Source organism: Nuphar pumila, chromosome 17 (assembly GCF_984573655.1).
Source record: "Nuphar pumila chromosome 17, dmNupPumi1.hap1.1, whole genome shotgun sequence".
Taxonomy (NCBI): domain Eukaryota; kingdom Viridiplantae; phylum Streptophyta; class Magnoliopsida; order Nymphaeales; family Nymphaeaceae; genus Nuphar; species Nuphar pumila.
In genome coordinates this window covers 17,217,182-17,230,489 of record NC_143265.1, presented here as the reverse complement: position 1 = coordinate 17,230,489, position 13,308 = coordinate 17,217,182, and the positions used below count along the sequence as shown (strand labels likewise).

The 13,308-nt window shown below is 39.6% G+C and overlaps 1 protein-coding gene across 1 annotated transcript in view; it reads right to left on the bottom strand.

Annotated features, from left to right (window-relative positions):
• Nucleotides 1-13,308, bottom strand: part of LOC149811729 (U-box domain-containing protein 6-like) — a 43,831-nt gene that overhangs the window by 2,000 nt on the left and 28,523 nt on the right. Inside the window, exons 5-6 of the mRNA XM_089993463.1 lie at nucleotides 9,103-9,210; nucleotides 5,604-6,778 (exon numbers count right to left, since the gene is read on the bottom strand). Coding sequence (XP_089849589.1) covers nucleotides 5,604-6,778; nucleotides 9,103-9,210 — 1,283 coding nt within the window. The remainder of the gene's footprint in view (nucleotides 1-5,603; nucleotides 6,779-9,102; nucleotides 9,211-13,308) is intronic.

Below are 13,308 nucleotides of genomic sequence, written 5' to 3'. Positions count from 1 at the left end.
CTTCTTCGTCTCTCTCTCTCTTCCTCTCTCTCTTTTCTCTACAGGTGAAAAACTTTCATGGTAACAGAGCCTAGATCCGACTGAGGCTGAGAAGGATTCCGGCAAGAGCGAGTTCGGAAAATCGAGGTTTTTCTTTCCCCTTTTTTTTTTTTGTTCCCCCTTTTCCCTTTTTTTTCTCTTTTGTTCTTCCCCATTTCCTCCCCTCTTTCTGAAATCTACTGTGTACCCACACCTCACGTGGGTTTTTCTTTTGTTCTTCCCCATTTCCTCCCCTCTTTCTGAAATCTACTGTGTACCCACGCCTCACATGGGTTTCTTCCCTTGGTGAAACCGTGATCCACGTGACCTCTATTCACGTGGGTTTCATTTTTTTTTTTTGAATCTGTGATTCATGTTTACGTGAACACAGACACCCACAGTCTCTCAATTTCTTTTCTTGATCTGCCTTACCTAATCTACTCTAAGTCTGTCTTTGCACATTCGATTTTTTTATTCTTTACTACTATACTATGAAACTTATCCTTTGATTATCGATTTCTATTCTTATAAAAAAAAAAGGGGTTCCTTTAACGTGTGAAGGCATCCTTCATCTCATCAATCTCAGTTTCTGGACTGCACAGAAAAGGTTCAGAAAGGCTGAACTTTTTGTGAACACTCTGGTCGACATTCTCGTTGTTTCTTTTCAAATGGACCCTTATCACTCTCAATCAAATCTTTCTTCAAGCTTCCTCAACCAACTCGTCTCTGAAAAGTTGAATACCTCAAATTTCTTGATTTGGAAGAGACAAATTATTCCTTTTATAAGGAGTCAAGGTCTCTTAGGTCACCTGAACGGAACCACTCTTGTTCCACCAGAATTTGTCCCGAGAGAAGAGAAAGATGATCAAGGAGTGAGTTCGATCGTGTATGTCAAAAATGTAGAATTTCTCAATTGGGAAAGGAAAGATCAATCAGTTGTTGCATACATCACCTCAACCCTGTCTCAAGAAGTTCTAGTTGTCATTCCCGACAATTGTACAGCGCTACAACTCTGGGAGCAACTGGTTCAGACGTATTCGCAGGTTTCTCAAGCAAGGATGGTTTTCCTCAAAAGGGAATTTCAGTTGTTAAGAAAAGAATCCATGACCATCATGGAATATTTGAACAAGATAAAGACCATCACAGATCAGCTTGCAGTTATAGGATGTGCCATAAGCGACAACGACATGGAGCAGCAAACTCTGAGTGGATTGGGATCTGACTACAATATGATAGTCACTTCACTATTGTGCCTTCCTGCTCTTCCTTCCTTCGATGCGTTACGGGCGAAATTGATTCAGTATGAAATGACTCTGAAGGGATTCTCTGAAGAAACTCACATCCACACAAATTCTCAAGAAGTTTTTGCCACAGGAGTGACTTATGGTAGAGGACGAGGAGGACGAGGACGAGGAGGACAAGGGCGAAATGGATACGGAGGGCGTGGTTTGCTTCCCACTCCAAATATGTCTGCCCATGCGCAGGGATCAAGATCCGTCCCCACTTGCTTCTTTTGTAACAAAAAGGGGCATATCAAGGCGAATTGTTGGCACAATCCAGAGAATAAAGGAAAAGGCCCAATGAAAAAAAAATCACAAATACCAGAGATAGTGGAGACATCAAAGATCTACTAATATCTGCCTTGTCAGAGTTGAAATTGAAACAGAGTGATGAAGGCACATGGTTTGTTGACTCAGGAGCAGCGACTCATGTGACAGGTGATGCAGGTAAGATTTCTAATCTTATTCCTTATTTTGGAAAAAGTAAGATTGTTACTGGAGATGGATCCCACCATCCTGTTACTCATGTTGGAAAAACTGTCATTCCCATGTCACATTCCACTCTTACTCTTTCTGATGTTCTTCATGCTCCTGACATTAAGAAAAACATTGTCTCTGTCTCCAAGCTTATTGATGATAATAATGCTTCAGTTGAATTTACTCTCTTCTCTGTGCAGGTCAAGGACCTACGCACGAGGGAAACATTCGCTGAAGGAAAAAGACGAGGCAATATGTATGTCTTTGAAGAAGCTCCATGTCATGTTGTCCGCCCTGCTCATCTGAATTCAAAGTCTTCGTTAGAGTTGTGTTCATCTTCTTCTGCCAGTGTTTTTAGTGTTTCTGAATGTAATAAGCCGTTCCTATGGCATAGTCGGTTAGGACATTGTGGGAGTCATTTCATTAAGAAACTTGTTTCTAATAATCTCATTCCAAAAGAAAGTCTTAATGGGAATGAGGGCAGTCATAAGTGTTTCAGTTGTCTTTAATGTAAGAGTCATGTATTGCCTTTCCATTCCATTAATAAGAGAGTTTCAAAACCTTTTGAGATTATTTGTTCTGATGTATGGGGACCCGCCCCAATTGTCTCTGGATCTGGGAGCAGATACTATCTAATCTTTGTTGATAGTTATTCTCGATACACTTGGATATATTTCATAAAGAATAAGTCGGAAGTCTTCTCTTTGTTTCAAAATTTTCTTTCCTTGGTCAAAAATAAATTTTCTGAGTCCATTCAATTTTTCCAATGTGATGGAGGTAGGGAATTTTCATCCCGTGATTTTGTTTCTTTTCTTCAAAATAATGGAATAGGAAGAAGGGTGTCCTGCCCCCACACCCCTCAACAAAATGGGATTGCTGAACGAAAACATAGACATATTGTTGAAAGTGCCATGAGTATGCTTCATGACAGTCATCTCCCTATCAACCTATGGACAAAAGCCTTTCATTCTGCCGTGCATGTGATAAATAGGCTGCCCATGGTTGTTCTGGAAAATAAGTCTCCTTATCACTGTCTTTTTGGAGTTCATCCTAGTCATCATGATTTGCGTGTCTTTGGTTGTTTTTGCTATGTGCATATTGATCAGTCCCTGAGAAACAAGTTTCAGGACAAAGCCAAGAAATGTAGGTTTGTGGGATATGCAGATGACTATAAAGGATATAGGTGTTATGATCTCATCAACAAACGTATCAGAATCTCAAGAAATGTCGTCTTTGATGAACAAAATTTTGATGACGAAGCTGATGCAATGAATATGCCAACTGAAGTTTACTATCCGTGGTTGAGTTCAGAACTTTTTGTTGACTCCAACGAAGCATGCTCCTCAGATTGTGTGCAGCAAGAAGAAGAGAGTTTTGAAGACACTGGGACGTCGGGATCACAGAATACAGAAGAAGTACCAAGCAGATACAAAGGCATTGTCTATTCTAGACCGAGACCGACAGCATCAAGCCATTCAAATCATGTCTCAGATGGCAATCCGACTCATTCTCGTACTCTTGAGGTCAGAAAATCAAACCGCATATGACATCCCATTGACAGGTGGGTCAGCTATAACAACTTCTCATTGGATTTTCAACTCTTCTTAACTGCTCTCAATAAGGAAGAAGAGCCCACTATGTACTACCAGGCAGCCACTTCTACCAAGTGGGTAGAAGCCATGAATGATGAAATGCAAGCCTTGCATGAATGTGGAACCTGGGAAGTTGTTCCCAGACCACCTGACAAAAATGTTGTTGGATGTAAATGGGTCTACAAAATAAAGCACAAGCCAGATGGAACTATTGAACGGTACAAGGCAAGGCTTGTGGCAAAAGGATTCACTCAAGAAGCAGAACAAGACTATGATGAGACCTTTAGTCCGGTTGTAAGAATGGGAACAATCTGAATTATTATTTCCCTGACTGTTGAACATGGATGGAAGTTGAGTCAGCTTGATGTAAAAAATGCATTCTTACATGGGGACTTAAAGGAAGAAGTATACATGGAGCAACCCCCTGGGTATCAAGAACAAAATTGTAAAACTCATGTGTGCAGGTTAAAAAGAGCTATCTATGGTCTGAAGCAAGCATCTCGCTCATGGTTTGATAGCTTCTCGCTAGAGATTCAGAAACATGGATTTTCACGTTCCATGCTGGACCACTCATTATTTATCTTTAGAAGTCAAACTGTGAGCACTCTGTTATTAATTTATGTCGATGATATTGTCATCACAGGAAACTCTGCGACCCACATCCAAGAAGTAAAAGACTTACTAGGTCAGAGGTTCAAAATGAAGGATCTTGGAGTTCTACGTTACTTTCTTGGCGTAGAAGTTGATAATCAGGCTCATGGCTTGACACTCACTCAGCACAAGTACACCGTAGACGTTCTCAGCAAGGCAGGCATGCAAGACTGCAAACCTATGGGAACTCCGAGTGTGCTTCATCAAAAACTTAGCTCTCAGGATGGAGATATGTGTGATGACCGCACCAGGTATCGAAGCATAATAGGAATGTTACAGTACCTCACATTCACCAGACCTGATATTGTTTATTCAGTCAATCAAGTGTCTCAATTTATGCATGCGCCACGTACTGGACATATGGAAGCAATCAAGAGGATCCTTAGATATCTGAAAAGGACTATTGGAGATGGATTGATATATTCACCACAGTCATATGGCAAAAATGAGCACGGACTCACTGTATATTGTGATGCAGACTGGGCAGGAGATCCTGAGGAACGAAGATCTACATCAGGATATTGCGTCTTCATCGGAAAAAATTTAGTCTCTTGGAGCAGTAGAAAACAAAAGGCCATCGCTAGATCAAGCACTGAGGCTGAGTATAGATTTATGGCTGCTGCTACTGCCGAAGTCACATGGATCAGGCACCTACTAACCGAAGTAGGAGAAAAGATTTCCCACACTACTTTGTTATGTGACAACCAAAGTGCTATCAACATGTCATTCAATTCAATACATCATAGTCATGCCAAGCACATTGAGATCGACCAACACTTTGTGAGACAGAAGGTTGAAGAAAAAGAGATTGAACCTGAGTTCGTCAATACTGAGAGACAAGTTGCAGATCTATTTACCAAAGGGTTAACAAAGGATCATTTTTGGATGCTTAAAGGCAAGTTGTTCATAGTCCAAAACCATGATCAACTTGAGGGGGGGTGAAAAAGGTGGAAAGGATCTGACCCAATCCACGTCGATCCATGGATTGTGTACAGCCATGTACACATATCCATAGTTATGTATTATAACCCACTTAGACTATCGGGTCTGGATACACCAGACCCAGATTCATATCACTGTGTTGTAACATTATAAAACATCTTTTAGGTCACGATTTTAAGTGATGAGAAAAACAGAAAGCTTAACAGCTGAAAAAAAAAACTTGCGTTTCTTCTTCGTCTCTCTCTCTCTCTCTTCCTCTCTCTCTTTTCTCTACAGGTGAAAAACTTTCATCACGCTCGAATGAAAAGCTACTGCCAGATTTGGATTCACTTAGCTTAAATAGCTAACTGGAAATGCCATTTACATGTAATCATGCTAAGATTTTAGATGCTGAATCCAATCCTATTATTAATGGGATTTTATTTTGTTTACAGAAATTCATATTCATTCAGCTATCTGACCCAGAACTGTTGACATCCCTGGTCTCAGGATGGAATCCAACTCTAGCCCCAAGCTTGGCTACCAACAACAGCATGTTCTTCACTAGGGAAAGCATGCATGTAACATGCACAGTGCACACAGATATGCACACAACTGAGCACACATGCATGCAGACCAAAAACCCACAAACTGTAGCACATACCTGTCATTGTTGACAGCAAGGTTGAAAAGAGCCATCGTTCCAGTCTCCTGAGCCTTCTCATTCCCTTGATGTACTGCAGTTCTCAAGAACCTCACAAGGGCATCAACAAAACCATTCTCCCCCATACAAAACCTAGCCTCTTCATCATCCTTTAGCAAAAATCTTATCTCCTCTGCTGCTCTGCATTTTGTTTCTGTGTCTAGCTCACCATTCAACAAAGTCAGCAGCCTTTCGTACCTTTGAGCTGGATCTATCTCCATATTCCTGGAACAAGTATCATGAATTCCCGACTCCTTGAGCTTCTCAGAGATATGTACATTACCACTATCCTCCAAAGGAACAACTTTGGCTCCCTTTACATGACTAGACTCAAAGCTCCCTATCGATCCAGAGTTCACATTCTCACATTGTGACAAAGTCCATCTCCAGTAATCAAAATCAAGGGAATCAGGGGGTCGGTCAGGAAGACTCACTCCCTTCTGTTCACACCAACTAGCAATCAGGCCCTTGACACAATAATTTGGGGTCAGACAAAGGTGAGACAGGTTCTGCTGAGTTTTTGGACAGGTGTTGTGCCCATTGCTGAACCACTTTTCTATACAAACTCTCTCATATGTCTGTCCAGATGAAATTATGACAGGGTCATACATCAGTTGCAGTGAAATCGGGCATCTAAATTCTTCTGGAATTATTGGCATGTTGCCCGACTTCGTGCCATTTGGCTTAACATTAAAGGAGCCAAGTTTCAGCAGTTGGTGATCAAAGGCTTGTCCTGAACCAGCACCTTCTTCAACAGAACCCTGGAGTGTCGGGGAACATGGAGTTGATCCCTGAGAGTCGCAATCATCAGAGCATTCACTTCTAAAAAGCTTTGAATACTTCCTCATGAGATGTAACAAATAAGAAACAATATACTCTTTCCTTTTGTCATTCTCACAACGAGCCCTTTCAAACAGCCTCTTGAGAGCTCTTCTCTCAGCAAGAGCTGCTCTCGAGGATGTGATACCCAACTTCAAAGCTGCTTGATGAAAAGCTTCAAGTTCAAATGTGTCACTGACACTGCTGTTACAATTTCTGTCCTGATGGAGCAAAGCAATGACATCATCACCAACCTGCTTTTCCAAGGGATCAAGAGTGAAAGTGGTTCCCTGAAGCTCACTGGCAATTGCCATAACCTGTAACAGTTAGCACAAGATTATGATATTAACATTGAAAAAGAAGAGAAACCAACTAAATGTTACAAATATACTGAACCAGTGCAGTTAAGATGTTTGATGTTTTCACGTTACCAAGAGTGTATAATATTAACATTGACAAAGAAGACATACCAACTAAACATTATAAATGTATTGAACCAGTGCAGTAAGGCCGTTTCATGTTTTCATGGTATAGTGCAAATTACCGAGTGAGTATAATAAGAACATTGACAAAGAAGACAAACCAGCTAAATGTCATAAACATACTGAACCAGTTGAGGAAAGACCTTTGATTTTCATGGTATAGTGCAAAATACCAAGTGAGTGATTTAGTTTAGTCTCACCAGGCTATACACTGACAAATAAGATCTAGCACCTTAAGTTGTTCAACTCTATCATCCAAGAGGACTTGTTCAGTCGAACAGGACTTATTGAACAGAAAGAAAAAGGAAAATGATTACTTGGCAGCTTGATGATTGAAAAACCAGTGCTGACAAATGTTTGCTGAAATGGTAAAGGTGTCAGTTTTTTCATCCAATCTCTTTTCCCTTTTTATACCTTTTGAAGAACCCCATTTTTATACACATCGCAGCAAGATAATCTAACTTTGTTTCCAGATTCTATATGCAGTCACTTTATCACAATTCAAAACCTAAGAACTACGTAACTGCAAACATCTTAACCATAAAAACACCATCAACCTTGTAATGCTCTCCTCTCCAAATCCATATAGGCTCATCTGGGGATGACAGTAGAAGATGGCAAAGAACATTCAAGAGAATGAACATGACCCATATTTAAGCCAATTCTCGGACACACCAAGACAATTGTTGCAAATAAGGACAAAAAGTAAAAGGAAAATATATACTTGAAGAAATATATCGGTTGGTAGAACATCCAATCGTAACATTATGAAACTACAAACATGGAATCAGAACGTTCAGACTCTTTCTAGCATTGCTTCTCCATTTACCTGCTATTTCATCATATGATTCACACCCAGCAGGTGGACTGGCAGTTGCATATTGAATTTATACATTTAAATACTTCAAATCATCCAGAGTTCATTAAATCATAGACTGTTCTATCTGTCATGTAGGAGAACATTGGGAAGTTGATCATGTAAAATGTGTTCACACAAGAAAACTTGATTGTAGGATACATAAAACAAGCCACAATCATGAATCGTTTATTTAATTGCATCTATTATCTGTCTTAAAGATAGCTCTCATGGCTAAAAATACTTAAACTTGTCAGTTATATAATGAAATCAAGCGGAAAGCAAACCAAAAAGTGCATAAGCACAAGAACAAGTCCTACTACAAGGGACAATACAAACACCAAAGGCAATACAAATGAACTTAAGTGCATACAATGGCTACAAAGAGCCTAAATGTGCACATGCACAAAGTCCACAAGGGGACAATACACAAGCCAATCAATGGCAAATACATGAGATCATAAGAGGCACCAAAGGTCATATACAAAAGAACACAAAAAACATAAAAAAAATAATTAATTTTTATTGAGATAGGATGCTTAAAAAAGCATTACATCTAATGGGACAAGAGATCCCTATTTATATACAAACAAGAGGGCCAAGAGGACCCATATGGATGTTGGGAAAGGCTCTCACAGCTAGAAATATAGCTGTTGGAGATTTTCAACAGCTATATTCACTAAAAGACAAAACTGAATATAGCTGTTGGAGATTCCCAACAGCTATGTTGACTAAAAGACAAAACTGCCCTTTACAAAAGTGTAAAGGACAAAATAAAAAAAAATAAAGAGGTAAGTTTTTTCCCTAAATGGCAGAGCCTATTACATGTACAGAACTACCATTCTGCCCCTAAAGGGTAGAACCTATTACATGTACAAAATTACCACAATACCCCTAAAGGGTATTACCTATTACAAAGGGAAGAAAAACAGTTTAAAATTATATAATATATACATATACACTCTTATATATATATATATATATATATATATGAATCAATACATTTTAACAAGTTAAATAGATATGTATCTTAGCTAAATGGTTTTCTTTTAGCTAAATATATCAAACTACTCCTGCATGAATTTAGTGCAACAAATTTCTTTGTACTACTCTTGCCTCATCCTTTAACTTTAAAAATTTCATTTATAATTATACACTTATAGACTTATAGTTGTATGTTCAAGAAAATATGCATTTCGAATGTCCACATTATTAACAGATGAAATATAAAAGCTGGACAGTACTTGCAAAACATTGTCTCAAGTACAAAAGCAGATTACTAATCCAAAGACCAGCAAGTTACCTGACAACCAATGACTTCTGGAACAATGTCTTCAACACCTTCGAGACTTTCCACAAGAGCACATCTAGCCTTCTCAAACTTTAACAATACAGAAACTCCTGTAATGGCCTGAAAAATCACAAAATTTGCTCATGATTAAGGTCTACCTCAGAAATGGCACATTGTGGCACCCATAAGATGAAGCAATACCATATGGGATGCGTAGAACAAAGAATGATTAACATGAAGAGCATGATGGCCCACATAAATCATCTTATGCAATCTACATACTGAAAAGGCAAAACACAAAAAAGTCTCCGAGAATACCATATACCATAGTTACCAAAAGCACCTCTCTAGGGGGGAGACATGCTTCCAAAGCAGGAAGTGCCCACACTTCAAGGGAAACACGCTTTCCATTTGTGGGAAGTGCACTTCCCATTTATAGGAAGTGTGCTTCCTACCTGCTTCTCAAATAGCTTCCTTCTCGCAACCCTTTTCATTTCTCACTCGATTCCCATTGCTTCTCCCTTGTTTTTTGCGTTTTCATGTTAATATTTATAGTTTTTGTTTCCCCGTCACTTCCCACTTGTTTCCTTTACATTTCCTTTTTTTCTGCTGACACACTTCCACAATCGCTTCATACTACTTTTTAACACTTACTGCTTCCGCTTTATGCATTTCTTCACGTATCCATTTTGCTTCCTGGGGCTATATATATATATATATATATATATATATATATATATATATATATATATATATATATATATATATATATATATATATATATAGAGAGAGAGAGAGAGAGAGAGAGAGAGGAATGAAAACCTGCACACTAAAAAACATGCCAAACCTACCCACTAAAACCTGGATCCACCTGTGATTAAATGCACCACTTTATGCGGGTCTGTCGGATAGTCTGCTGGTTGACTGGATGAGAGCCCGGAGGTTCTGGGCTCACGGTGCAATAGGGATGCGGATGATAGTTGGCGCATCACCAGAGGTTGCCAGACAACACCGGAAATCTAGATCTCTATAACTATGCAGGGATCGAGTATGACAAAACGGGTCGCATCGCGAAGTATCGCCAATCGTCGATCCGAGACTGCCGTTGGAAATATCTTGACGTGTAGTATGCCAAAAATTACATGGCTTGCCAGGATTCCTCCGGAATTGGCCGGAATCTTCGGCAGAAGTTGCAACTGCACCACTATTGGGTAGGTTTGGCATGTTTTTTAGTGTGCAGGTTTTCATTCCTCTCTCTCTCTCTCTCTCTCTCTCTCTCTCTATATATATATATATATATATATATATATATGTGTGTGTGTGTGTGTGTGTGTGTGTACCATATCATTGGCCATTGGATCAATATCATTGGTCGTTGGATCATCCTTGATCCAACTGCTGTTCTTGTTCCATCAATAAAGACGTCCAGCCTAGATGTATTTTTTGAGGCTAAGCCCACAGACTTGGATCAAAGCCAGCTGCCATCATGCAAGTTAAAGTTATGGCTTTTCAAAGACCAAAAAAATTGACTTTTTTGGCGTTTCTTGGGAATAATGTATCATTTACTTCTACAAGGCACCTCTCTCTCTCTCTCTCTGCTTTATTAGCACTAGAGGTGCAACAGGGTGGGGTTCAGTTAGAGTTCAGGTTGAATCTTCTCAGACCTATTTCTTAATCAAGTCTCAAAATTAGACCTGGACCAAAACTAAATTGGTTGGGACCGGTTCCGAGTTTGGGTATGGCTAAAAGTCAAAGACATAAGAGATTTGAGTCCAAACTGAATCAGGTCCAAATCAGTTGGGTCATAAATTGACCCACTTTCCATCGAGTTCAAAAATTAGAACCACGCATGAACCAATTTGAGTTTGGGTCCATATTTGGGTCTGGGTATGAATAAAACTTATAAACTTATATGGGTCAATGGGTTAGGGTGCAAGCCTGGATGGATCCAAATTCATATTTGGATTTTATTATTTTGAGTTCATATTTGGATCTTTCATGGATTGGTATGAGGCAGAGTTACCGGAAGCTTCTTAGGTATGTGGGAAGCTCGCTTCCCGGAAACTCGCTTCGGAAGCGCGATACTCCTTGCTTCGAAAACTTCATGGGAATCTCGATTCCCCCACGCTTCTTCTATGCTTCCCACACACATGGTCTATGCTTCCTATATGCTTTTCTCACGTTTCTTTTCATGTATTTTCTCTCACGCTTTCACTCACTTTCCATGTACTTTCTTTAAATTAGTGACCATCATTGTTAGATTTTAACAAAAATTTAGCTCTTTTACTGAAAAATCATGAAATATAAGAATGAGCAATTTTATTTTAGTTTTATTTGTTTCTTGTTCGATTCCTATTCAATTACCATATTGCTTCATTTTTTTAAATATTTCGCTTTTAAATTGATACTTCGCTTCCCGCTTCCTATAAATTTTAAAATGCCTCGCTTCTCGCTTCTCGCTTCTCGCTTCCGCTTCCCGTATCATTTCCCGCTTCCACTTCCTAGTTTGGCAACCTTGGTATGAAGTCGATCCATTTGCACCACTATCCAGTCTATGTACGTTTAGCAGCACACATATATACATTTAGGTTTTTGCACACACACACACACACACATAGATCCTATAATAGTGTTTCAGATGTTTCCTATGAACTTAATGCAAGGCAAGAGCTGGCTGTAAGAGCCAACTCCAGCCAGCTTATCCTCATAAAGGATGTCCAGCATGGACTCCTTTATGAAGGAACCAAAATAGCTGTTGGATCAAGGATGATCCAACGGCTGATGGCATGGTACCGAACCACCATATATTCTCCATATATATATTTGCTACAATCGACTTAGCAACGTGGTGGCCCCCCCTCTTTTTTGGATTTTTTCTCACATTTAACACCATAAATGTGATCTACATGTTTTATTTAGTGGGAAGCGGATTTTAGATTGCCTGAATCCGACCTGTATACAGGTTTTTCCAGCGATCCAAAAAATCAATGGCTACGAATGTATCAAATTTTTCTAACTCATAAAAACATGATCCAAGATTTTATTCCTACTAAATCGAGCATGTTGAACACATCTATGAGGTTAGATTATGCCAAAACAACCCGCATCATGAGATTCAAACTCGATTGTAGCATATATATATATATATAGAGAGAGAGAGAGAGGGGAGTGGGTACCTATGAAAGTTAAGAGCCTATCATGAGCAAAAGGGGGTTTTCAGGGTCTATTTTGCAAATCCGACCCCTCAGATGCTTTCAGCATGGTTGCTAAAAACTTGATTGGATAAAAATGACAACTTGTATTTTTCGACAAAAAATTTGAATGTTTCAGCTTGAATATTTATGAAAATTGTAGACCATCGATTTTCAAACCTTATAAAAACCCACACACGTCAATTCCTATAAAATCAAGCATGTAGAATGCATCTTTATGGTCAAATTTGAGAAAAACATTAAAAAAAATAGAGAAAATAAACCTTTAGAAGCATGATAGGCTGGTCATAGGCACGAATTAAAGTAGGCAGCTTTCCCCTACTCACTCATTTTTTCGTCAAAAATACACAATAAAACAGTCTATTCCTAGCAAATGGACCATGCCAAATACATGTGCAAGGTTGGATTTGCAAAAAAATTGTCGGAAACGCCTAGTTCACACTCCGGTTCACATATTTTCAGTTAACATATTCTAGTGACCCTATATATATACATATATAGAGAGAGAGAGAGAGAAATGGGAACCTGCTAAATGGGCTTCCCTACAAAATATGCTAAATGAACAAGAGTCATCTGATCGTGTTTTGATCAGACGACTCGGGTTGCCCTCTTAAATATACCCCTTTTTTCTGCCCTTTCCAGCCCTAAATTGCTCTCCTCTCTCTCTCTCCCTTTCCCACCTCACTTCTCTAGCAGTGACAACCCAGACCATCTTCGACGGTCGCTCGCACCCTACGTTCTCTGCCGGCAAACACCATCTACTGCCTCCCTTCTCCCTAACGAGCTCGACTCTGACGATGCCATCGATGAGCCTCCTTCCTCCTTAATCAGCATCGTTGACTTCCCCAGCAGCACCATCGATGATGATCTTTATACGGACCCTTTCCAGATCCGGGTCCGACCAGCTAGGACCTGCCCGGATGGAGTCTCGCCCAGTTGGGACTACGCAAAGAGAGTTTCCCTTCTTCTAAGACTCCCAGAGAAACCCTTTCAGGCTGGGACTCTA